Source organism: Archocentrus centrarchus, chromosome 22 (assembly GCF_007364275.1).
Source record: "Archocentrus centrarchus isolate MPI-CPG fArcCen1 chromosome 22, fArcCen1, whole genome shotgun sequence".
NCBI lineage: Eukaryota > Metazoa > Chordata > Actinopteri > Cichliformes > Cichlidae > Archocentrus > Archocentrus centrarchus.
This window is the reverse complement of record NC_044367.1, coordinates 10448434-10475558: the sequence shown is the minus strand read 5'-3', so window position 1 is coordinate 10475558 and position 27125 is coordinate 10448434. Positions and strand designations below refer to the sequence as shown.

The 27125-nt window shown below is 41.4% G+C and overlaps 1 protein-coding gene across 3 annotated transcripts; it reads left to right on the top strand.

Moving 5' to 3' along the window:
- The first annotated feature begins 472 nt into the window (after positions 1-472).
- Positions 473-26906, top strand: LOC115772561 (G patch domain-containing protein 2-like). 3 transcript variants are annotated; one of them, XM_030718882.1, is made up of 10 exons: positions 473-537; positions 3204-3851; positions 9205-9266; positions 9888-10046; positions 10303-10382; positions 10481-10545; positions 10662-10701; positions 10810-10901; positions 15068-15153; positions 23391-23536. In XM_030718882.1, exons 2-10 carry the CDS (start codon positions 3208-3210, stop codon positions 23534-23536), a joined length of 1374 nt encoding a protein of 457 aa, XP_030574742.1. In that variant the 5' UTR covers positions 473-537; positions 3204-3207. The 3 variants fall into 3 exon arrangements, with proteins under 3 accessions (XP_030574742.1, XP_030574743.1, XP_030574744.1); XM_030718883.1 differs by having other exon boundaries at positions 519-570; XM_030718884.1 differs by lacking the exon at positions 473-537 and having other exon boundaries at positions 3208-3851; positions 23391-26906.
- The last annotated feature ends 219 nt before the right edge of the window (positions 26907-27125 follow it).

The following is a 27125-nucleotide window of genomic DNA, read 5'->3' as shown; positions in this document are numbered from 1 at the left end:
TCTTTCCTGCTTGCCATTAGATAAAATCTTTAGAAAAGTGTCCGTCCTGCTTTTAAAAATAGAAGCAAATCAAAAGGTGGTTCATGCTGTATGTACCAGTATGTGAGATCAGGGATACAGTTGAGGAGCAGTCTGACAGGTACATGCAAATGGACTGTACGCCAATCCTACGTGTAGTCTACTGTGACACTAATCAACATTTTACACTACAAGTGATGTTTATACATTTAATTTAAATGGCATGCCCATTTGTAAACCCAAATGGAATAAAACTTTAAAATTTGCAAAGTTATATTTGATTAAAATTATCTTAGATACCAGCACACACTCAATTTCCTGAAGTGATGTCATGGTCATCAGATATTGGCGTTATCTGCCTAGCAGGCTGAATTTTGGGTCTGCATGAGCGCTGTGCAGTGACGCACTGTTACGGTGGAGTCGCACAGAGGCGGAGCCACCTGATTGGCTGGACTGCAGGGCGGAAGTGCGTCTGGTGTCCCAGCTGTGCTGAAAACAAAACAAGACAGGCTGCGACTGGTGAGTGTTCAAACGCAGTGGGTCTTTTCCCAGGTATTAAATAGCATTAGAATAGGTTCGTGCGCACCTTGTGTGTGTGTGTGTGTGTGTGTGAGGTGGTTGTTGCGTTGAACGTATCTAAACGGTTTGTTTTGTTGTCAGCAGTAAAAAGAGAGAGATGTGTTTCTCTGTCCTTGTGCTGAGCTCACGTGTGAGCTGTTGTTATGTAACACAGGCTGAACGGAGCATGCAGATACTACAGCCAGCCTCTGCTGTTGTTGTGCTGCACTGATGTTGCACAGCTTCACAGTTGATTTCTTTACTAGCAATAACATGTGTTGTAAATCGATTTTTTTTTTCTTTTGTGCTGCTGATGAACTCCAAATGCTCGTAAATGCAGTCATTTCTACACCGCTGCAATCAAGCAAGGAGCAATTCCGGTGTTGATGAGCCCCCCCAAAATTTATGCTGCTAGACTTAAAGGAAAAAAAAATCAACCTAGTGATGTTTTATTGCTCCAAATCTATTGTAGATCTACTTTGTGATTGTTGTTGTCGCATGCCTTCAGATGATTGTCTGAACGTTAAAAAATGGGGTTATAACTGCTAGTGGACTAGTGACAGAAGAGGCAGAATGTTTAGAAATTTTGGGAGAAAACAAATAATGCCTGTCTTGATAATATAGTGTATTCACTCACTGATCCAAATGATTGAATTCAGGTGTTCCAGTCACGTTCATGGCCACAGGTGTACAAACCAAGCACCTGGGCATGCAGACTGCTTCTACAAACATTTGTGAAAGAATGGGTCGCTCTCAGGAGCTCAGTGAATTCCAGCGTGGTACCATGATGCCACCTGTGCAACAAGTCCAGTCGTGAAATTTCCTCACTACTAAATATTCCACAGTCAACTTTTAGTGGTATTATAACAAAGTGGAAATGACTGGGAACAACAGTAACAGCACTTCCAAACTTCATGTGGCCTTCAGATTAGCTCAAGAACAGTGTGTGGAGAGCTTCATGGAATGGGTTTCCATGGCAGAGCAGCTGCATCCAAGCCTTACATCACCAAGCTCAATGCAAAGCATCTGATGCAGTGGTGTAAAGCATGCCGCCACTGGACTCTAGAGCAGTGGAGACGTGTTCTCTGGAGTGACGAATCACGCTTCTCCATCTGGACAAGTCTGGGTTTGTTGCCAGGAGAACAGTACTTGTCTGACTGCATTGTGCCAAGTGTAAAGTTTGATTGGGGGGGTTGTTTTTCAGGAGTTGGGCCACTTAGTTCCAGTGAAAGGAGCTCTTAATGCTTGATTAAGAATGGGGTGTCACTCAAGTTCACATAGTGTATGTCTTTCTGCTTGGCATTGGGTCTTTTAAAATGGACCTCAGTCATCATGCCTGAGATAGTTGGAAAGGTATATTTCATAATGATGCCAATATACAAACAGGTGACAAATTACAATAAAAACCTACTTTTATTGCATCAGTAAAGAGCTGGACCACAAAGTCCCTCTGGATCAGTTTCAGTGCACTTTGCTCTTCATTCTCCAAATCTCTGGAACTCTACTAAAATAATGAAACACCATTGTTCCAAGACAGAGCCCCACATTTGGCACTTTAATGATGATCTTGTGACTGTGCAGGCCTTAGCATATGGCTCACATCATTTTCATCCTCATCAAACAATTTAGGGAACCTTCCCATAAAGAGGTTCCAGAAAGATATGAGTATTACATCACAGGAGAAAGGTGAACACTCACAGCAACTTTGTAGGGAGTCAGGTGGACTCCAACTGTGCTAGCAAAATGCCCACTGGAACACAATGTACGAGTCAAATGTTCTGGCATTGTGTATTTTGTGATATGGTGTATTTTCTGGAATTACGCTTATAAGACCAAAAGTATATAAATAAATAAGGAACAAGGGAGTGCCACTTTTTGGCAAATCCAGCAAAGTTATCTTACCTGACAGTAGTTTCACCCACTGCGGTCTTCTGCTGCTTCAAGGTTCGATGTATTGTGCGTTCACAGATGCTCTTCTGCATACCTTGGTTGTGATGAATGGTTATTTGCATTATTGTTTCCTTCCTATCAGCTTGAAGCAGTCTGGCCATTCTCCTCTGATCTCTGATGTCAACAAAGCATTTTCACTAAGATGACTGCCGCTCACTGGATATTCTCTCTTTCAGACCAGTCTCTGTAAACCCTAGAGATGGTTGTGTGGGAAAATCCCAGTAGACCAGTAGTTTCTGAAATACTCGGATCCATCTGGCATCAACAACCCCGCCATGTTTAAATTCACTGAAATCACCTTTCTTCTCCATTCTGATGCTCAGTTTGAACTTCAGCAGGTCATCTTGAGCATGTCCACATGCTTGAGTGCACTGAGCTGTTGTGTGATTGGCTAATTGGATATTTGCATTAGCTGAGCAGGTGTAAACATTTAAATGGCTCGTGAATGTTTAGTACCATGGCAATAATATAATTACAAAAGCTCAGATGATGGATATATTTCTGTTTTCATACAGTGAGAATCATTTCAGGAGGTTCACTATTCATTGTCTGCCTGGCGTTTCTATTGTGTTTCATGTAAACCCCTAGACTAATTCAGCCTGCAAAATTGCAGTTTATTGTGACAAGACATTCAAAGAGTTTAACTCATCACTAACATTTTCTTTCTTCTTTTCCAGCACCATGATGGATGAGCTGGTGCAGGACCTGGTGTCTGCACTGGAGCAGACCTCAGAACAGAATAAGCTGGGGGAGCTGTGGGAGGAAATGGTCCTGAGTCCTCTGCAGCAACGCCGTCAGATCCGCCGTCGCAGAGGCCGTAAGCGTTTTCGTGAGTCCACCCTCTATCCGATAGACCACAGACGATGCTGGATTGAGGCATCTGAGTCCAGTTTGGACGAGGCTAAAGAATACAGGGAGAACATCACTTCTTCCGTGGCCAACTGCAGTGACTCTGATGATATGACTGCATCCACCCGATGGCCGTCCCTCATGAGAGGCTCGGTCAGGGCAAGGCAGTCCTCCTGGCCAGAGTCTGACTCCTTCACTGAGAATAACCCCGGACGGCCACTCAGGAGGCGGAGGAAAGTGAAACGTATGACCTCAAATGTAACTGTCAGACTGCAGCCCACTTTAAAAGGTCCTGGCTTGGATAGGAAACAGAGGAATAGGCCGTCTAAGGTGCGGCACCTGTCAGGATCGAAGAAGCGGTCTGGTGGTTGGATGGGCGCAGACAGAAAGACTGAAGGAGCCAGACTGATGGGAAAGGAGTGCTGGAAAAGAAAGAAAGAGCACAGAGATGCTGCCGACGAGAACATGTCTGATGGGTAATTCTTAGATTTCCTTTCTTTTTTTTTTTTTTTTTTTTTTTAACTGCGATAGACCTAATTCTTGGTCTCCCCTGACCCAACATTAAGGGCCATATTAAGCACTTTGGACTCATTAATTGTGAAAAATAACATTTTCAGTTTTTCAAATCCAACATTTAATTTACAGTTGTGCAGTGAACCAAATGTTAACCCTGCTGTTGTTTAAAGAGTCTCAATTTAAATCACACTGAAAACGAAGCTCCAAACTCTAAAAGCCCTTTTTACCCTTTAAATTGAAAGTTACCAAGGCAGTTAAACCCATAACATAAAAGTCATGGGCATAACTACTATCAGACAGAAGCAATTAAACAAGGCGACATTTAGGATGATCTATGCTGCCTGTCTTCATCGAGCCAGTTGTCAATATTCAGCATGTCCTCAACTAAACCAAAAAAATGTATCACAATCATGCCACTCCACTTTAAAGTATTGAGTTGACATTAAAAATGAATGATAGAGTCTCTTCATCCTCATCTCGTATAGCTGAAATGATCATCAGGGAGGGATCTTTGATAGTTATGCCTCCGGGCATCTGCCAGCTCATTATTTTCTTTCAAGAAATATTGTCACAAATAAATAAGTGACTTGGTGTGGTATTGATTTGTTTTGAAATGAATTCCTGTCTTGGGCTGGGTAATTAAAGCTGTGCCTGTCCCACGGTCCCAGAGTGCACCGTCTCGTGTGCATTTTATTTAGCAAAACTAAATGTGGCAGTAAACTGGCAGCAGAGAGGGTCACTATATTAATACAATAAAGCAGTGCAGCAAATATTACCATTATTACTTTCAGACTAAAAACACTGGCAATAACCTTAATTTAAATTTGTTTGAAATTACTCTTTCATTCAGCTCTCCCTGTTAAATATACACTCAGTAGTGCTCTATGTTCAAAAGAAACAGAAACTATTGGAGGCCTAAGTAGATTCCCTTGTTTTGTAAAATTAAGAGGTAGATGCACAAAGGTAGTTTTTGTATCTGTAAATGCATCTGTGCAGCTGTAAATTTATTTTCATTTTTTATATATATATATATATATATATATATATATATATATATATATATATATATATATATATATATATATATATATATATATATATTTATTTTGTGTAAATTAGTTAAGTAATTTACACATTGCAGACTTGGTCAGTTCAGTGACTCTAAATAGTTTAAGTGAAGTCTACAGGGACTTGCTTTTGGAGTCGGCCTCAAGTGGCCACTCGGGGAACTGCAGGTTTAGGCACTTCCAAGTTGACTTCATTTTCCAGCCCCTGAGGTTGCTTATTTCCTTGCTACTTTAAAGAGCAAAGTTTCACAAGCAGAACAATTTGCCATCTAAAAAACAAATTGCTTGTTATTATACATAAAGCGACAGAGTCTCTTTATATTGTAAACCAAATGGTATAAGGCTATGGAAGTGGCATTAGTTTACTTAATGACTTCTTTTACTTTAATACTTTAGGGTTAGGTTTTCTACAAATGCCTGTAGACATGTAATAAAAGCAGGACATCTTCAGTCTCTGGGAAGTGGTGCATGTGCCATGTGGGTGGTACTTTGTTCACAATGGAAGTTTTTTTTTGTGTGTACACTATGTATTGCTTGGACTTCTGAATTCCAACATTTGAAAACAATAGCAGAGAGTAGATATAGCGTACTGCATAATATACAGGAAGTAGTTTCAGACATGGACCTTGACTCAGGGGGTATTAGCTAATATACACACACCCTATCCAAGGTCTGTCTATTAGGATGAAGAAAAAAAAAACCCATTTGCACCCATTGGGGTTATTGGGAATGTAATATTACAATACAGTTGTAGTTATAATACAGTAGACACAAATGCTGGTCAGTGCTGGTTAGATGCAAAAGAACACAGTCAGATTTTTTTTTTTAAGCTTTATGCATCCTGTTTACCATTTCTAATGCCATCCAGTGCACTTTGATAATATATTTCCTTTGCTGTTATCATTATCTGTTGATCACATAAAACATGTGTGGAGAAGACATTTGAGGCAAGCCATAATGGGACAGAGAGAAGGCTTTACATCTTCTGGTTTAATTTGTGCTGACCTCCCTAGCCCCTAAACGGTACTTGTTTTCTTACTTTATGGAAAAATCAATAGCCGTTCTGACAGAAAACAGCTCCGGAGAAGAAATAAATGGGAGCACCATGGCACGCTGTCAATCATTTCTCACTTACACAACGCCAACACTCTTGATTGCTGCTCAGTAGACTGCCACACTGTACCGAAGGCTGAACAATCTAATGGTTAAGTCCTGGCAGAGGCAAAAGGATATGAACAAATGGCAGTGGTGATGAGGGGTTGACAGTGGTACAACGGCAATATTTATACTCTGAGAGTGTATGGTCCATTTGATGTCAGACACACATGACATTGTTGTAATGTTTTTTGAGTGACTTGGATTTTTTTTTTCTTCAGTTTTGTTTCATTCCTTTAACCTTTGTCATTTGGAGCCTCTGGTCTCTTAAGATCTCCCTGTTCTCAAGGTCACTCGGCTTATGTGCATACCGAGCAGAGCTTTGCCTTCAGCCACCCGTGTGCAAGCAGAGCAGATGTTGGTAGCTCCAGTTGGGCTCCACATCCTTGATTAGACCTGGCTCAGCCTGCTGGCAGTGAGGCCACCTGGCACCCAGGCTGTCCCAGCAAGCAGGCCTCACCTGTGGGTAGTTGCTGTCCCGGACTCAGCCTTCGTCTCCAGCTGTGTGCTGCTTCTGGTGATGTTGATTTCGTCCCTGGCATCAAGAAAAAAAAACAAAAAACGCCATTGTGTACACTTTTCTCTCACTGATGCCATTTATATTTTGGAAAAACTCGGTAAGGAGTTTTTGGGAAAGCAGCGCAGCATCTGCAGAAGTTAATTTTCATAAATCTCTGAGACTAATCCAATTACTGCAGCTCAGGGAGGGTGGGATAACCTTATAATCAGACACCCATGGAAGAGGGCATGGATTTGGGTTGGGGCGGCTTGTTTGAAGAGCCCACAGATCCATTGTTATCAGCACTTTGCCCCCCTCAGACTCTGCCTCTTCTTTATTCCTCTGCAGAATGAGCCCAGGCTCAATAAATGGCGGCTTGCCTGTAATCTCTGTGCAAACTGGTCTGGCTCTCCCAGGAGCTGAGGATTATAGCCTAATGATTAGTGCTCATCTGGATACTGTTTTGCTTCAACTCTTTGGATTGTAATAAGACAATATGGCTATGAGGGAAGTTCATTTCTAAGTGCTGGAATGCAGATTTTTTCCCTTCATTTTGCCCTTGCCTTTGTTTTTTCTGGACACATTTATTCTAATTATGGTATCTATTATACAATCGTATTCTTATATTTGATCAGATGAAGTGCTGTTTTAAGCAAAGATTTGCTTGCTGCGTGCAGCGACACAAAACCAAGTTTGCCCAAAATGTTTGTCAACTTTTCTTGATAAAGGTCACTGCTGAAGAAAGAGGAGGTGTTTCTTTTGGTCCCAAGAAAAATGGGGATCTTAATTATTTATAACATTAATTAGGGAGTACTTAATGGAAACGGTCTCACATCGGCCCTATGCTGCTCCAAGCGACATCACATTACACCTTTAATACGGATAAATACTTAATGGGAGTCTCTAATTAATTGTTTATACCTGTGATTCTTTTTCAAACTTTGCACAAAATCCCTGCAATAAGAAGCAAATTTTTTACTTCGATGTGAGAAATTCCTACTAAATTCCTTCAACTAAAATTGTAGGTATTGGCTATTGTAGAGCTCGTGGCAGTGTCCTCCTCTGATGTTGGAGTGTTGTGTGCTCCAGATGCCAGCTGATATGTCCAGAGGTGGGGTACAGCTGAGGAGACGCCTGGGGAATCAGTCTGGAGAGAGGGTTAAAGGGGAGGGATGGGGGTGGAGGGATGGTTTAGGACTATTGGGTTAGGACAGACATCTTCCAGATTCTCCGGAGAGGCCTGCTCCCTCTCACATCTGCTTCCTGTGGATGCTAGGGAAGATGCTGCAGGACCATCTGGCCAGGGAGACAGGCAGGAAGGCAGGCTGGATGGATATTTTCCTGATCCTGTCATCACTGACAGGCCTCTGCAATATGGCAAAACACCATATCAGCGCATATCTGACCCTCCAGCTTTCTCCTGCAAGCAAGGTCAGCGATGATAAACAGGAAGCAAGATGCAAGCTGGTCAAGAGAATTAAGCTCCTTTTCTTTCAAAAAAGTTGCATGTATGCTACTTCGACTCGATTAAAAGCATAAGGCGATCAAGCTGAAGATGAAAGTCAAAACATTTCCTTTAAAAATGGGACAGTTGATGTTAAATGTTCAACACAAGTAAGTAAAGCATTTGTCGGGGACAATTTTCAATAATTTAAATGAAAACAATAAAAAAAATAACTGGAAGAAGAAGAAACTGGTTTGTTTTAATGTTAACAAAGAACCATGCCATCCAGTGCAATGATGGGACTTGTCCTTTAAGCTTACTGGTATTCAGAAAAGTACATACAGTGTGTAGTTATTCAATAAAAGCACTTGTTATATGTATTTAAAGTAAGCAGTGGCAGTCTGACCACTTGGTACAAGAAAAAGTCATTTTTTAAAAAAAAAAATCTTTTATTTTTCCATCTTCATCCTCGCTCTTGACCTTGAATTGTCTAGAGGTCTCCCGTCCAAGGCGGCTGAAGTGTGAAAAAGAAAGAAAAGCCACAGTTATTTGGGTGAGGGGCAGGGGCACAGAGGGTGTGGAGGGAGCGTAACAGGGGTTGCCTGAGGGTGCGGTGAGGACCGGCGACGGAGCGGGCTGAGCAGAGACAGCCCACACAGCAGATGTCGGCCAGTTGTTGAAGCGGCACGTCTGTGGGTCGCTCCGTGTGTGGGGCACACCCAGAGGGAGGGGCGGCCGGGGGAATGTGTTTCGCTCTCCTGTCATCCTCCACAACGCAGGCCAGATTAGATTGGAGCTGACAGCGGAGGATATTCAATTAGATTGTTCATGTCACTCAGTGGCTTCGATCAGAGTCCCTCCTGATGCCTTTGTGTTTGCTATCACAACAAGGGAGAACATAGCATGCTCTGTCTTTTTGTGTCATTTCCATTTATGTCGACCTCTAGATCTAGACCTCTTCATTATTTTTTTTATTGTTGAATGTTGCATGTTATATGCTGACATTACAGGGGATAGCAATTTTTGGATTTTCATTGTTCACTTTTCAGGTGCTATAGCACTGTCTGACCCAAAGAATCCATGAGGCTTGAGGTGACAAATCAGAGTGGAGTTCTTGATCCTCAAATTTCTTTTTTTTTTCTTTACAGGGAAACCAGCAGCACATGCAGCAGTGACCCTGGTCTGTTTACCAATGATGAAGGAAGACAAGGTATTAAAAGACAAATATTTAATAACACGCCTTCAGGCTAGCAAGTAAACAGCTGATTGCATTTGTGATTTTGCAGACCACACAAAGAAAGATGATGAGTTGTCAGATCTGGACAATACCCTGCTCGACTCAGAGGGAATGCTGGGGCCAGACAGGGAGGTTTAGATACAATGGACTGGTTGCTGGGCACCCAGGCGACTCTAATAAGACGTTGTCATGTCGTGTTAATGAGCGCTGAAGCCTTTGCTAATCTCATTAGCCGTGGTGGGGCCAGGCGGCCTCTGATTTAACAGTTGTCACTACACCTTGACTGTGAGAGGCATGGTTCCTGTGTGCGCTTTGCTGAGTGACAGGTCTGAGGAGAGCTCACTGTCTGGGGACAAGCCTGGCGTTGTCTGGTACTGCGTAGTTAAAGGAGTAGTTTACCCTGAGGCTTGTAGGATGACAAAATGTGCAGTGACTTAGCTTCTCTGTGACAACCTTAAATGTAAGGTACTGTAGCTTCTAACTTCCAAAGGGAGTTTAAATGACCTCCTGTTGTTAATAAATTGCTCGAAAATCTTTATAGTCTTCGGTGTGATTTGCTAACTGATGGAACATTTTCCCTGCTCCTCTGTGAAGGTGATGACGAGCAGAGTGACTGGTTCTTCGAGGGGGAGTGCGGAGTTGGGACGGGTGTGGCTGGCCTGCTGCCCAGCTGGGACTCTGACAGCCAGCTTCCTCTTGAGGACAACCATACCTCAGCCACTTTCCTGCAACCTGCACGACGCTCTGACCGAGGTTGCAGAGATATAATACTTTGAAAACACTCGTCTGCATTTTTATCACTGTGCAATAAAGTGCTGTTGAATATTTGACTGGTACAAAGTTCCTCAAAACACTACCTACAGATTCTTTTTCTTGTTTAAAAAAACCCCAGTGCTCTAAAGTTAGAATTTCTGATTATATTGTGCAAACAATGCTGAGTTTTTCCTTTATTCATGTTTTTGCTAGACTACTGCAGACAAAGTTTGCTTTGTTTTTTGTGCTGTTGCAGGGTATCATTCACGTCTTAAACGACTGGCTGGCTCTGCTTCATGCTGCGTCAGGAGGGATAGGAGACGGCCTCCCACCAAGGTTAAAGAAACCTTGAATTTCCCTCTTCACTAATTATTGGAGGCCGTTGTACAGTTTTTGTGTTTTCTTACTGTGTGTCTTTGATTTGTTTTGAGCAGGGCAGCAGCATGCCAGTGTTTGTAGAGCGACTCAGACACTTTTCCCAGGATCCCTACCAGAGAGAGTAAGATAAAGTAGTTAAAACTATTTTAGAAACATAACTGTATTGAATTCTTAGACATTAAGTGCATTTGTTTACATTGTCATTTTTCTTCAAATAATTTTGGTATCTCCTTGTAGCTTTTGGTTGCCTTCTGTTGGAAAACGAGACCGAAGCCAGGTGTGCGATAATGGCATTTCTTTTTTCAAGCTTTATTATGTTTTGTTTTTTTTACCCCATTTTTTAAACTGCATATTCTAAATGTTATTGATTCTTTTAATTTTACAGATGAACCCTTTGTGCCCATTACCAGTGCGTCCTATTGACATGGTGTCAGAGAGCCCCCATCTCAGATGTTCCTCCTCGGTCTTCAGAAACAGGTAGTTGATGTCATTCAGACGCCTACACCATTCAGTCCTTTTAATCAGAGCTCAATGTATTGACGGGGAAGTCAATGGCCAGCTCACTTAAGTGAATCTGTGACAGAGCGTAGTCCTTGGTTAACTGGAGTGATTGTTGTTGCAGTGAGACTGTGAGTGTAAACCTTCTTCTTCCTCATTAAAATTCTGTCTGTGTGCGTGTGTGTGTGCGTGTGTGTGTGCGTGTGTGTGTGCGTGTGTGTGTGTGCGTGTGTGTGTGCGTGTGTGTGTAAATAGTTTTGTTTGCTGAAAAAGAAAAAAGGTATCTGTGCTAAACTGTAAAAGGGAAAAAAAGGACACCCAAATGGTAACCATATATATATACACACACACACACACACACATACTCCATGTAAATAAGAGAAGTGTATTTGGAGGTGCTGTACTGAGTAAATCCCAAACAGATGGGGTGTGCGTTTTCTGCTACGAACTTCTGAAATGCAGCATCTGTTCAAAAATAAGCAATTTTCATAAAATTAGGAAAAAGTAATGAACTATTAAGGTGAGAAAATAATATTAAAGTTTAAGCCCAAACAACACATTGCCTGTAATGGCAATTTTGGCCTAAAGTCTGAGCTAAACTTATTATAACAAGCAGGTGGTGCTCTGTATCACTTTAAATCGCTAGTTTTCAAGGTCAGCGTCTGGAAATAGAGAAATACTACGTGTTGACATAGTTGTAATGCAGATTAAAATCCTGGCATTTCAGGGACTGCACGCAAACATTTAAAAAGGTTTATCCGGGAGATGTTTGTCAAAGCGTCACATTGCTCCCAGTCATCCCTGGAACCGTTGGATCTGCATGGGGGACTACTGAGAAGCCGAGCAGCCCTCTTGGCTTCGAGACTGTGGGACTCCTCATTGTATTGTTTTCACTCTGCCTATTTATGGTGCATTCTTAATTTTGTTTCACACGCACTCCTTTCCTCCCACTCTCTTGGGTTATTTCACAGAGCGCTCCGTGGCTCCTTGATGAGGGGCAAAAACACGACTGCTATGAAAAGCCCCCGACTTCTTAAGGCTTTCTTTTCTAAACTGGCCCTTTCTTCTCCACCTGAAAGGTTCCTTCAGATTCTAGTTTAAGGCATTGTGAATACTAATTTCTCTCTATTAAAAAGCCCTCATATCCCTGCCATGCTCTCATTTGAATGACAGACTCAGGGGAGACCTCTTAATTCCTTTATAGTGGGATTCAAGACCCTTCACTTCAAAAAGTATAAATCATACTCCCAAATGAATGAGGGAGAGAGGGGGATTGACGAGAGGGGCTTCTGATGTGTCCCATTGGACGGCACGAGCTGAGTCTATCTCCCCAAGCTGCTCAATTCCACTCTCCGGCGAGATGGCTGCTTTGTCCCGATGACCCAGCTTTGCACACATTGCACCCATTTGGTTCCTTTGACTTTCTCCACAACACACTCACATACAAACAGCTAGAAATGTTGTTCGGCATGACAATGAGAGCAGTCGCTCGTGGCCGTTCCTGACAAACTTCAGAATGTTCGATTGTGATTCTCATAATTTGTTTTTAAAAAAAAAAAATCTCACCTGTGTTATAAGTTTCTAGCACTCAGCCTCACACGTAACACGTGACTTTTCTTTGCTTTCAAACACCCTTGAGAGAAAAGTGAATCCTCCGTGGCCCAGAGTACGAGCATTAATCTTGTACTGTTGAAATGATATTGTGATTTTTGTTGGATGCGAGCCGACAGCAGCAATCATATATTTGATATTATGTGATAAAGGCTGTGTAAGGTTGCATGCTGTTTATCCTCGTATCTGCGCGTGAATAGGCGCAATGCTTTGTGGGATTTGGCTGTAATGCTCTGAGCTGGTGGCCGCGTTAAAATGCATAACTGTCTCCCACCTGAGCCGGGCAGCAGCAGCTTTTATCTATTGACTTATTTATTTCTAAATGACACTTGTGCTGTGAGATAAATCATAGTCTTATGCCATCCCCTTCCCAGTTTTCATTTTAATTGTGAGATCACAGTGTCAGCAGTTAGTATATTGGTGTGAGTGGCCTATTGATTATTGATTTGGAGCTATTGATTATGTTCCCTGGAGACCCTAATCCTTTCTGATTCATTTGAATACCTCTATTAATCTTGAGATCCTGCTCACACCTGAAGCGCCATGTACCCTAATGAAAATAGATGGCCATTTTTTAACTGCAGCTTTTCACTCCACTTTTGATTTATTATTTTTAATTGATATATTTGCTTTTGGATGTGGGCGCCAAAATTACAATTGACCCTGTGTCAGTGCTGTTTTACTCCGCACCCTTAGAGACTGCACTGCATTTAAAAGTGTCTCATATGACCTGAAAAAAAATCTATCTTGGATACTTTTTTTTTTCAGTGTCCTCGTGTCTTTGGTAGAATTTAGTAGTTGTCGACCATATCCGATACTTTGTACTTGTTTTCTCTTTGCTCATTATCTCGAAGTCAATCTTTGCCTTCTCATTACAGTTTCAGCAAATGTAGGCCGTCATCTGTCAAGCTGTTAAAACTGATGAAGAAACAGATGTTAAATAATAACAGTATTGTGCTTTTTTTTTTTTTTTTTTTTTACCATTTCTTTCAGTTTTGCACTGAGCCATGTAAAATGCTTTTACAAAGCCTTTGGTTTCTGCCCTGAGATGAATGGTAGTGTTTTTCCTTGGTTAATGAGGCAGCTGATGGTATTCTCATGTTTGATTAGTATTGTGCTGAGTGCCTCACTGGGCCCCTGGCGGACCCGGAGTGGCTCTGCTTCTTAGCTCTTGGTAGCGGGGTGGGGGGTGGAGGCGGCCCTACACCTCCCCTCAGACCGCAACATGTCTCGGTCTCGGCGCAAGGAGAAAAGAGATGGAGGGATGGACCACCACACATTAAGACCAAATGCATCAGGGTATTACTTTTAATACCGCGGGCGTGCCTTGTGAAATAATGCGACGTTTAAATGTGGATCGATTTTAGAATTAAAAAGTTAGTTTGCAAAGATTTACTGTGAGGAGTTCAATGCCTGAGCTCTTTATCAGGGGCGCAAATGGCTGGTTATGTGCTGTCCGACAGAGGTACGATTGAGGGATCGATAGGCGCGTGATTTACTAACTGGAGTACAGGTAATCAATAAGTATAAAAGTAAATGAAATATGCATTACTGGGATTTTATTAGAGAGGGGTAGCAGGGAGAGAATAACGGTCAGGCCATTTATTTTTATATCTATTGATTATACAACATAGAGACTTCGCTCAAAGCATGCCCTGCACAGCTCTCAACACCCAGCGCCTGCACACCCGTCATGTGATTTATGGGTGCTGAGGTCATGGAACACGCTGCAGTTAAAAGGCTGGTGTGATGGGGCCTCATTGTAGCATGTGTCTGTTAGGGCTGTGAGCTTTATGTAACCTGCAGTCTTGGCTTGCACCAGCTTAAAAAGGAGCTCTTTCCTGTGTTGTTCTTTGTTGTTGAGCTGTCTGTCATAAATTCGTTTTTTTACATTTTTATTGACATTTTCAAAAAGGATGCCATGTCATTCTTTAATCTCCAGGGTGCAGTTCAGTTGGAGGAAGCGGCACAGTTGCTGCAGTTTAGCTGAAATCGTTTTTAGTCCGTCACTGTTTCTTATCATAGTTTCACTCATCCTCTCCAAAACCCTACTCTCCTTTTAATCCCTTTCCTTCCGTTCACAAACATCCACACTGCACTGATCACATCAGCTACTGCCAACCCCCTTGTGATGGAACAGACCTTGACCTTAACTTTACATCTCAGAAGTCAGGACTATTAAGCTCATGGGGGAGCTTTTCCTATTTCAGGGCTCCTGACATGTGACACACATGAGGAATAGAGCAGGTGTAATTTGTTTATGTGAACTTTGCGATGACTCAGGCACATGCACACCAGTGTCTTTCATTATTCTTGTGAAAATATACATTAATGAAGAAAAATTAATAAATGGCAAAGCTGTGTTGAGGTGAAACGTAAGCTGCAGTGTTTGCAAATGTTCTGCCGATGCATTCATCGACTTTCATGAGACTATTAAATTTCTTCGTGTTTATATGTTTATTCTGGGTTGGAGCTCCGTCATAATATTATGAGTAATGTTATTTTTTTTTTCCCTCTCTCTGTGTCCTACTCAGGCAGACTAATTTCACTCCAGGACTGTTGTGCACAGGAGAAATGAGGAAGCGGAGGGAAACAGAAGCTGTATCCATCACAACATCAGGTAACACTCTCCACCTCAGTTTATCTCAGAGACTGAGCTAAAAGTGTCATCTGTGAATTGCAAAAACTGTAGTTTTGCTGCTAGTATGGCTACTTAGATCTTACTTTCTTCTCTAAATTACCATGAAAACTGTACCTCAGCAGTGAAACCTAATTACTTAATCGACTGCCTCACTTTTCCTCCAGTTCCATTTTTGCTTTTAGTTTCTTGTAAAATGTCATAAATTTAGCACTGGCATTGCTACAGTTTTTTGAGCTTTCAACCTTTATATTCCATTACACTTTTAATGAATAAAAGATCTGGAGTTGACTCCCAAGTGTTCAAGTTGTCTTTGGTTTACTGAAACAAAAGAGATGTGAATGCAAGTGAAGAGGCCATCATTAGGCTGAAAAACCAAATAAACCTGTCAGAAATGTGAGGAGGCAGGTATAGCTCTATCAAGGCCTACAATAAAGAGACGCCTTCATGAATGTAAATACAGAGTTTACAACATAAAGTGCAAACCACTGGTTACGCTCAAGAACAAGAAGGCCAAATTAGATGTTGTCAGGAAACATCTGAAAGAGCCTACACAGTTCAGAAACAAACTCTTTGGACAGATGAAACCAAGATTAACTTGTACCAGAGTGATGGGAAGACAAATGTATGGAGAATTACTGAAACAGGTCATGACGAATGCCACATCATCTGTCGAATATGGTGGAGGCAGTGTTACGGCATGGCTGCCACTGGAACTGGGCCACTGGTGTTTATTAAGTGACTGCTGATAGAAGCAGCAGGATGAGTTGTGAAGTGTACAGGGCTGTACTCTCTGCTCAGATTCAGCCAAATGCTACAAAACTGATCTGACGGTGTTTCGCGGTGCAAATGGATAATGACCCAAAACAAACTGCAAAAGCAACCCGAGAGTTTCTCAAAGCAAAGAAATGACTATTCTTCAGTGGCAGAGTCAGTCATCTGGTCTCAACCCAACATAGCATGCTTTTCAGCTATTAAATACAAAACGGAAGGCAGAGAGACCCACAAACAGGAAATAAAGCAGAGCATCTAAAAGGGAGAAACACAACATTTGGTGATGTCCATGAGTTCTAGACTGACCTTATATTTAAAATTGTTAGTTTGTCCATCTACCTCAGAGGCACTGAAAATGGGGGACCGTGACAGGAACATGACAGGAACTCCTACACAATTAATGCAAAATTTTTGTAAAACCCCTTGACTTAAAGCTGAAAGTCAGCACTTCAATTACTCATTAAAAATCCACTGGTACAGTGTACAGATGCAAAATTTAAAAAAAGGAAAACAGTATCACTGTCCACATACTCATGATGTAACTGTATGTTTTGTGTGACAAAAAGCCAACCAAAGCATTAAAGCTAGGCTAACATATCCTGCTTGTTTTGTGCTCCTTTAGTGTTGCCGTGGCTTTCTCTGCTGATATATAATGCTTCTTTTTTTTTTTCCTATATTTGCTTCTTAACTCCTGAGCTATGTTTTCCACTGCCACAGTTGCCTTAGACTCAGTTTCTTTCAGTTCCACTTCATTGTTGGCAGAAACATAGAAATCTGTTGACTTACTTTTTTCGTTGTTTTTTCTTATCAAGTGTTTCCTATAAAAAAACAAAAAAAAACAACAATCTGTTGCTGTTCTTCCTGTTTGCAGCAGCAAAAATGTGCCCAGAGTACTTGAACGATCACGTGATATGAGTTTACTGGCATGCTAATATGGGCAGTGATTATATCTGACACTGGGCTAAAATCTCCCACTGGAGATGGTTTAATGAGGCTGTTTTAAAATAAAAGCATGTAACCCGTTAGGCTCCTTCTTAAACTTCCTTTGTGTTCTCTGACAGCACTGTCTTTTTCTTGGTGGTGTCCAGCGACCCAGAGAACGGTACTGATGCTGGGGACAACAAAAACACCACCCTCTTCCTGTTTTGGTTGCCCATTCGACTATCAGTATGCTATATCCGCATTCTTTCATTTTCATTTCAATCAACATTTACTTTAAATTATATGTTAAAAAAAAACAAAAAAACTTGTCTATTGTCACTTTAAAATAGAAGAAGTGTGATGTGGACTTTCTCCTATTGAGAGAGGCACCAAACAGCCAGCGTTGTGTGCGCTTGGACCAGCGGAGCTGCCTTTTTTCATTAGACTGATGGCTCGGGGCCTTTTGTCTTTGCCGGATTGAAATCTGAATTGGTTTGTCCACCTTTTCTTCTGCGTCCCCTCTGTGTGCTCCACTCCTGCAGCTGCTGTTTGTCATTTAAATAACAAATGCTGGTGGTTCTCTGATTTAGTGAGGGGTGCAGGCCTGTGATGTATATTAATATTGCTGCACAGTGCACTGTACCAGGGTCCATCATTCATTTGGATAAAAGAGGTGGAATTTAAAAACAGCCAGTGCTTTACATGGATACAGATTGCATCCATTTATTGCAACGAGTGATGGAGGGGCCGGCAACTCTGTCCTTCACCTCCCAAGTGCCGAACTGCTTCCCATAAAAGCACAAAAAGGATGCACCCCTGGCCCCTAAGGACCTCTGATACTCGCCATGCGGAACGAGGGGCATCCCTCGTTTGTCGACAGTTAACGGGCCCACAGCCTGCTGTGGTGTTTGAGAGTGGGAAAGACAATTCATTTGTCTTCCATATATTTTTTTTTTGTAATCTTTGTATAAAATTGATCACTGAACATTTTAAAATAAATATATACATGTTTTATTAGAAGTAGCTCTACTATTATGTGATATCTTTTTGGTAAATGACACAGAAGCAGAGTCCCTGATCGGCACATCCCCCTCAGCCCTGTTCAGTGTTTTCCTGCTTCTTGAGTCTAGTGCCCCCTGTCCACCATGATTTATCATGCATCCCATGTCGTCCAATGTCAGTTTCTGCAGCTGCAACTGCTCTGTATAAATCTTTACTTTGGCAGCTTTCTGCACCATGTCTCTCCTCAGTAATCTCACCTCCACCAGGAGATGCACATTCACTCTGACAAGCTTTCACACGCTCTGTGTAAAAATTTTGGTTTGCTGCCATTCTGACATAAGTGTATAGATTCAGTGATTTATCGAGCAGAAACGCTTTCTGGTAAACATCTTGTTTGCATGGAAAGATTGTTTACTGCGTTCAGTTAAAAAAAAAAAAAAAGAACAGCATGGCTCTCCGTGTTGCATTTAGTGAACACGACAGCTGAGTCTTTGAGTTAGCCAGAGGAAGTGGATTGCTGTATGTGTTAGTGGTTGATTTGAAACTCTGTAATCAGGAGTGAAAATAGTCTGCGACTGAAGGTATCCTCCAGGACTCTATAGGGAATCACTGAGGTGGTACCCAGCTGTTGCTTTGTCTTCTTTCTTTAACCTTTTAGCACCTCCACGGCAGTGCTTGAAGCTTGTTGTGGGGAAAAAAAGAGAAAAAAACAACAACTTATCAAGTCAGGTATCTGTTTGGATTAGATGACCGCTCGATTTCTCAGCCTTAAATTGACCATTTTCTACTTTTCTCACCACCACCGGCCAGCTAGAAATCCAACTCAGTCCAACAAGTCCCTACTAGATTTGGAATAAAGAAAGAAATCTTTCTGCTTTATACAATTTAATTTAAATTTTTTTAAGATTGCTTTCTTTTGATAGCTTGCTAAAGTAGTCTAAAGTTTGCACAGTTAGAAATGCATTTATATTTGTATCGTCTTTTGTTGGTGAATTATGCATTATATTACGCGGTGCTCACTGATGGAGAATTAGTATGGATACCATGTACGTGATACACAATTGGGGGATTATTTGTGAGTCAAGAGATGAATCAAGAAGTGTAAAGGTCTTGATGGAATTTAATATCCTTGGCTGGTGTAACACACAGACTAATTAATTATTGCAATTTTACTCCTCCCCTGCTGTCTCCCACAATGCCCTTCATCGTTATCTCTATAAAGTGGATAGTGGTTTAAAAAAAAGCCTTAATTTCTTGAGTGTGTTATAGATGTCAGGAAGATTTTGCCTAAATAAGTGCGGCTGAAGTGAGTTTGCACTTAACCTTGTCAGACTGCGTGTTATCTTTATATGTTGGTAAGTACCACATGCGGGTGCCCATGTGGAGGCCTGCCCCACGGTCAGCTTTGCTGCCTCTCCTCTCCCCTCTGTCTTCATGTGTCTCCTTGCCTGAGCGAGACGGCCGCGTGACAGATCACCTGCATCGGAGGCCCGCCGTGTTCCTGCCCGGCGGTCCGGCCCCCCTCTCATTAATGCCCAGGCTGGTGCGAGGGCCGTATGGCAGCACAAGACAAATAACGCTACCACTCAGCCATCACTTCTGCTGACAGAAATGCAGCCCACCGCACTATTTCGCCCTCTCCGGCTCCACTCCACACCCTGCTCTTGTCCTTCAAACCCCCCCCATCCCCCCTGTCTCCACCTGCACCTGCCTGCACAGCTCTACCAAACTTTCATGCTGTTTTTTTTTTTTTACTGTTGCTGGAGGCTGAGCTTAACACTGAAACCCACATGAGTTGATGTACTGTAACCACAAACCTGCTGCGTTTGTAACCACTCTAATTGGTTGTATTGTATTCTTCCCCTCTTTTTGGAGGTAGATTTACTTGGCTAACCTGTCAGGTGCTTCTTGACTGACTTGTGTGCAAACCTCACCAGGAGGTCTGATTTGAATGTCCTTTTTTTTGTTGTGAAAAGAGCAGTGTGTGTGTGTGTGTGTGTGTGTGTGTGTGTGTTACTACGTGAGAGAGGGAGAGAAACACAAAGGCTAATCATTAAAGAGCTATTCAGCCCTGTTCATTTAAGTGTGGGAATCAGCAGGCCCATTACTGTCAATGTGTAATTAGCTGATTAATAAACAGGGGGAAGGGGAGTGCTCCAGGAAGGTCTGTAATGATTGTTTTTAGAGAGCATCACATGAGAGCTTATTAAGATGGTAAGATGGTTCCATTCAACTTCCCATTATTGCCCACAATAAATGTGTGTACTGTAATTCTCCCATTGACAGAAAACCTTTGCATTGTAATGTCTTTATTGACCTTGATGTTAAACCAGTTGAGTGCAGGTGGTAATCTTTTAGTCATCATTTTTTTAGATTACCTTTTAATCACATTAATACACTAAAATGCTAAACCTATATATCTTTACACGCTCTGCTTTGGGGGCTATTTTTATTGGTTGTTGTGTGTGAAAATATTTATTACAAAGACAACATGCCAAGTGATTACATTTTTGTAGTTTTTGAAAAATATATGCTAATTTTGACTTGATGCCTCCTAAAAGGTTTGATTAAAAGTGGGTTGAGGGCATGTTTCCCATTGTGTTGCATTCCCTGTTTTTTCTGTAATTTTGAAACAAAATTATTTCTCCCACTTTTGCTCAATATTGGATTTCAGTACCTTGAAAGTTTTGGACCTCTTTTGTCAGATTTTTTTCATTTAAAAATGAACTAAATGTTGTCAGTGGACTACAAGGATGCCAATTCAGTAATAAGACTCTGTACTACTGAATTAATGCCAAATCACTTTCTAAATGTTTTATCTTCATAGAAATAAGCAAGGCCTGCCCTGGAAAACATGTTGACTAGATGTTGTGATGTTGTTCCCAAACTTGTGTACACTCACTGGATACTTTATTAGATATACCTGTTAAAATGCTTGTTAATGCAAATATGTAATTAGCCAATCACGTGGCAGCAACTCAGTGCATTTAAACATGTAGACATGATCGCGATGACCTGCTGAACATCAGAATGGGAAAGAAAGGTGATTGACAGGGTGCTCTGAGTATTTCAGAACCTGCTGATGTGCCAGGATTTTCCTGCACAATCATCTCTAGGGTTTGCATGGTCTGAAAAAGAGACCATATCCAGTGAGCAGCAGTTCTCTGGGTGAAAACACCTTGTTGATGCCAGAGGTCAGAGGAGAATGGCCAGACTGCTTTGAGCTCATAGGAGGACAACAGTAACTCAAATAACCCCTGATTACAACCAGAAGCAGAAGAGCATCTCTTAACACAAAACGCTGAATCTTGAAGCAGCAGAAGAAATACCGGGTATCACTCCTGTCAGCTAAGAACAGGACACTGAGACTACAGTCTGCACAGGGTCACCAAAATTGGACAATAGAAGACTGGAAAAATGTTACTTGGTCTGGTGACTCTCGATTTCTGCTGTGGCATTCAGATACTATGGTCAGAATTTGGTGTTAACAGCATTAAAGCATGGATTCATCCTGTCTTCTATCAACCGTTCAGTCTGCTGCTGGTGTAATGATATTTTTGGCACACTTTGGGCCCCTTAGAACTAACTGAGCATCATTTAAACACCACAGCCTACCTGAATGTTTTTGCTTACCATGTCAGTCTCTTCTGATGGCCGCTTCCAGGAAGATAATGCAGTGTGTCAAAAAGCTCACATCATCTCAAACTGTTTTTTTTTTTTTTTTTGAGCATGACAGTGAGTTCACTGCACTCAAATGGCCTCCACAGTACCCAGATCTCAATCCAGCAGAACTCCTTTGGGATGTGGCGGAACTGGAGATTTGCTTCATTGATGTGCAGTCGACAAATATGCATCAACTGTATGATGCCCTCATGTCAGTATCAATACACAAGCATCATTGATGCTGGAGGTTGAACTGTGTATTGATAACAAGCAACACAGTCAGGATGGAAAAGACAGCTTCCATTATTTCCTTATGTTGTCATTGTTTTTTTACGTTTTGCACTATTTTTGTTTATTTTGGAAAACGCGGTTATGCCTTTAACCTACTTAAAATTAGCAGTGATTTACGAAATGAAGTATTTTCCTACTTTAAACCTCTTCTGAATTAAAGCAATGTAGAAAATGTAGTTTTTATTCCATCTAATGGACGAGCTCATTTACTTTTGGTACTTCAGGACATTTAATTTATAAAATTGCAGTTTTATGAATCAAACCCTTGAATTGAACTTGAACTCAAATTTGAGGAATTCCATGTAAAAATTGACATCAGTTAAAGATCTGAGGACTTCCTCCACCACTGCATACAGTGTAATTAAATAAATCTGAGAAACACAAAGACTGATTATTCCATCAGCAGGAATAAGCTAACCTTAAGTGTTTTTAAAAGTAGTAGTATTAAAGTATTAAACAGTAGTTTTTAAAGTATTTGTTTATTTAAATGTTTCCTCATTTGGTCGGAAGTACAAATATGCACACATCTCAGCAGCGATCAGTCATTATTCCCTCAGGAAATTTTAATCAGTTACCTCATCCTAAATATGTCCTTGACTTTCAGTTAGTATCTGCTATGCCATGCATTTTAACACACTCAGGCTGTTTCCTGCTGTTTATTCCTATTTGTCCAATATGAAATCCCCTGAATTTTGATCAAGTCCTCTGACTATGTTTAACCCGAATGTTTGTGTGGAACCTCAGCAACAGTTAGTCATCATTCCCTCAAGAAATATTAATCAATTATCTTGCCTGCTGGATCAGTTTGGGAAAGAAGTCATCTGGAAAGAGCCACAAGTAGATATAAAGAGAACGAGCAAAAGCACATACCAGTGAATGCTGTAATGCCTAATCCTTTGAGACAGCCCCGAGCCACAATGTCACTTCTAGTTCCCTTGTCCTATGTTATGGGACTGCCTGGCAAATGTCTTGTGTGACCGCCGCTAACTTTTTCGGGGGGAGATCAGCAGAGATTTATTTATCAAAGGGAAGTAAGAAAAAGCAGGAAGGCATGTTAGCAATTGTTTTAGAGTTCCTCTGTTTTCCACGGAAATTGGTCCGGGCTCTCTTTCAGATATTTCTCTTTACTTGCAGAGAGAAAAAAGCTTTTAAGGTGCACAAGATCAAGAGAAAATTGGATCTTTAAAAAGGAAGGTCATCAGTGAGATGTGAAATGTGATGAATTAAGAGTTGAAACCACAGTCTCTTACACAACATAACCGGGGTGGAGGCCATAAGAGAAGCACAGATAGGTCTTTTACTAACCATGTCCATGAGTCATATGGGGGCAAATTGGATTTGGCTCACATGACCCAAACTTCATTAATATTTAACCTATTAGAAGAGGATTGCTTCAAAGTTTTATTTCAGTATACCTAAACCAGGGCGCAATCCATGAGTCGTGTACTAAATTTAATTATTTTTGAGAGGCTTGAAACAGTGAAGGGCAATGTGATTTATTTATCTTTTTGTTTGCTGTGTTTTGTTACATGTCCAGAATATGATATTTGCTTTCTTTTTCTCTGCAGCTTGCAACCCTTTCTACATGGATCACCAGAGAGAAGCGGCACAAGGGGCCGGTAACACGCCAACCCTCGAAGCTGTGGGACCAAGTGCACCTGGGTCACAGTCCTCCACTTCTGTTCAGCCTGAGAGTTTATCTTTACTCCAGTAGAATTACAAGGACACCTGAACGGGACTTGAGAAGCACATCTTAAGTCTGGAGGAAAGTGACAAAAAGAAGCTATTGTGCCAGAGAATAAAAAGGCTTGAACTCCTATTGCTGCACAAACTTTATAACAAAGAAAAAAAAAAATACAAAGCACATCATTAGTCTTCAAATCAGCATGTTACTGCTAGATCCAGTCCTTCCAGGTAGTATATTAAGCATGACAAATGTTAATGCAATCAAGCCTTGTTAAGCCCTCTGCCATCTCTTCAAGGAAGAAGGCAGCTTCAAGAGGCTCCTCGTTTCACTCCAGACTCTGCAGCTCCTCCTGTTTCCAAACAGAGTTTCCAGGCCACCTGCTACCACACAATCCAACAATTATGTCCACTCTAGTAGCGCAGCATTTGTCAGCAGGAACCTTGGGAAGGATGGTCGGGTGAGGATGGGTGGCTAGGGGGTGTCCGCTCTGTTCTAGTGCAGCCAGCAGTGGCTGTGCAGCAACACAGGCTCTGAGACACAAGAGCATCGCAATGTTTAGCTACCACATGCTGCTACAGGGTTCAGAGAGGCGACCACCGGTAGCGAGCCGCACAAAGTACAGGCCTCCTATTAGCATGGATTTGAAAAGCTACAGTCGGTACAAAGGTGCTCATTAGCACAACACAGAGGGAGTGTAGTAGCGGTCCTCGGAGGGCTGCCTCTGTTCTCTCCAGGTTACCTTCTATATTCAAATTTCCCCAAATGTATTTAAAGTTCAAGGCCAGCTGCAAATCTGTTTGAACAGCCTGTTTTTCAGCTGTGCTGGATGAGTTGCTTTTGGAACTGTGTAGAAAGAGCAGAGAGCCAAACAGAGAGGAGTGGAGAAGCTCTAGGAGATGGGAGTGGACAGCCATGCACAGTATTTTCACCTACCCTTGGGGTATACATTTCCCCACCTCCCTCAGCATCAGATGCATTAAAAGATCAATGGCAGCACACAGTGAGATCAAAAACATTCGTACTGGCCAAGATGGTAAACAACCATATTTTTTTTTTTTTTATAAAAAGAAAAAATGCTATACATGTAGTGATATACATTCTGCTCAACAAACCGTGTAGATGATAAAAATAAAAACAAATATGCCTGCGTACAGCCTAACTCGCTCCATTTAAATGTCTTAAAAATGTATTTTACAAGGAAATGTTGACCTGAAGTAAAACATCATTTTTGATGTTTTCAAAAAAGTTTAATGAATCTAAAAAAAAGTAACATGTATGCACTTTCTATACTGATTACGAGATATCGTCTTAGTAAAATGAAGTGCATAATCATCAGCTAAAGTCTTTTCAGACACTTGAAAGCCTTATTTAAGAGAAGAATCGCATTTAATAGAATGAGATTTGCCAATTAACATGAGTTATATGTCTGCAATAATCCGTCTGAGAAGGCTTTATGTGATCATGTTGGAGGGGGGGATGACATTTATAAATGCTGTGTGTGCACACTAGTCTAAATGGATGCCTCACACAAGACATCCTGCCACAGAAATCAGTCAAAGTGCAGAGAGCACCCCACCCCTCTCCCTGGCTACTGCTGCTTTTCCTTCTGCAGATTATCCAGGGAGTCCAGCAGTTGTTCGCTCTTCCCAAGCCAGGGTAAGAGCTTACGGGACACACCTGATTAATAGGAATAACTGGACAAAAGAGAAAAGCTTCTGATAAATACATTGATGGGTTCTTCAAGATACATGCTCCTGAACTTGTTGACAGGTATTGAGCGTGCAGTGTTTTAAGGAGAGCTTTGTGCTGTTGCTTCATCCGACAGTATGTGTTTTGGTGCCAGGGCACTGACAGGGGAGGAAGATGTATCAGGTCCAATACAGTTCCATTAGTAGGAGAGAGGCACACCTTACCTGCCACCATGGTAATTAACAGTCACTGTAATGTCATCTCAGCCAGACCTTATGCCCCAAAAGGAATTTCCAATGGCTAGGAAATGGTGGAATGGCATCCGTGCAGCCAGTCAATTGTCCTGTTACAGTTAAGGAATCCAGCAGGCTAGTACCACTCATATTTCATCCCAGGTAAAGATTACCTGTCAGACCCATGGGAGATGTATTGATCTGTTTTCCTTTTTCCGCCAGCAATCATCTGACAAAGGCACCTGGGAGGTGAATGAATGAGTGATGCCTGGTCTGTCTGCTTCACCGTGGTGGCTTCTAGTGTCCACCGATGGGTGGAGAGGTGATGAGGAAGAGGAGAGATAATGCAGTCATAAACTCTGTTTGAACCTCCTCTGTATGCATGCATGGCAGCCCCTTTGAGTCAAGGGTCACAGGTCAGTGAGGAATTTGCCCCCCCCCCACGCGTCTTTCTTGTCAGTGGCATTTGTTCTTGCTGTGTGGACTGATGATAGAAAGACATGCAAAAGAGGCTCTCTGGTTCCTGCTGACAAATGCATGTTGCGAGCTTTGGATTTCAAAAATGATCCTTTCAGATCTGGACGCCCTTTTAGTGACATAATCTGGCCTTGTGGTCTCATGCTCTCCTGCAACGATCACAGTGGCACTGATCAACATATTTTACATAATAGTATATTTTCTTGGCAGCTAAAAGTATTAAGATATTTACCTTGTTCAGTAGAATGTCACAGTTGATACTATCCATGAAGCCATGCATTTAAAGGAATTGCTCTGCATAAAATGTGTAGTATTTATGATGTGATGATTATAGTTCCATTAATTAAGGATTTAGGCGTGAGGACATTTAATTCATGAATGCAATTTCATGATAGATAGTAGAGTAGATATGTCTCTCTAATTTTTTACTATCATATTTTTAATTTCATTTACAGGGATTTAAATATATCTAGCTGATATCAGGGGCCCAAGGCAGCTATCCACATTTGATACGTAGTACAAATAGCATCTTATCTCACAGGCTGTTATCTTTATGTTTAATAGCAGTGGGGGCATGCCTAATTGCTTTGCAAATGATCTGAAGAGGATTACGCCACCCTTAGAAAGCCTGCACCATGTCACTAGATCTTAGAGAGACATTACAATGGTAAAATTCAATCAAATCAGCAGTGCAGTGTTGCAGCTCTGTTTCCAGGATCATCGCCTCATGTCTGTGTCAAAAATAAATTCTGGGAACAGTTGGGAACACTGTGCAATGGAGGAAACTTGGGTAACATCATTATGGACTAATCTGGATGACAAGCTGTTTTTAGGAAAGTGTTATTCCACTTGTGTAAATTGTGTATTTTTAAAAGTGATAATGGGATTATTAAGGATGTCTTGCCTTTATGCCATAAGTGATATATGTGATGTATTTATTCTTCCATGTCAGTATCAATTCATTTTGAATACTGAATTTGTGTGCAATAAATGAGTTTTGGTGATCATGATTTTTGTGGGATATTTGATACAGATTATTTTATTTTATCATTTAATGTGTTGAGAAGAAACCATTCAACTAGCTGACTGAAATTCATGATTAGGTATGCTGATAATAGAGGTGTAACACAAGCTGTGCATTATTGACAGCAAAATCTAATTTTAAAGAATTTTTGCACACTTTTGGTTTCAGACTCTCACCACCACCATCCACTTTT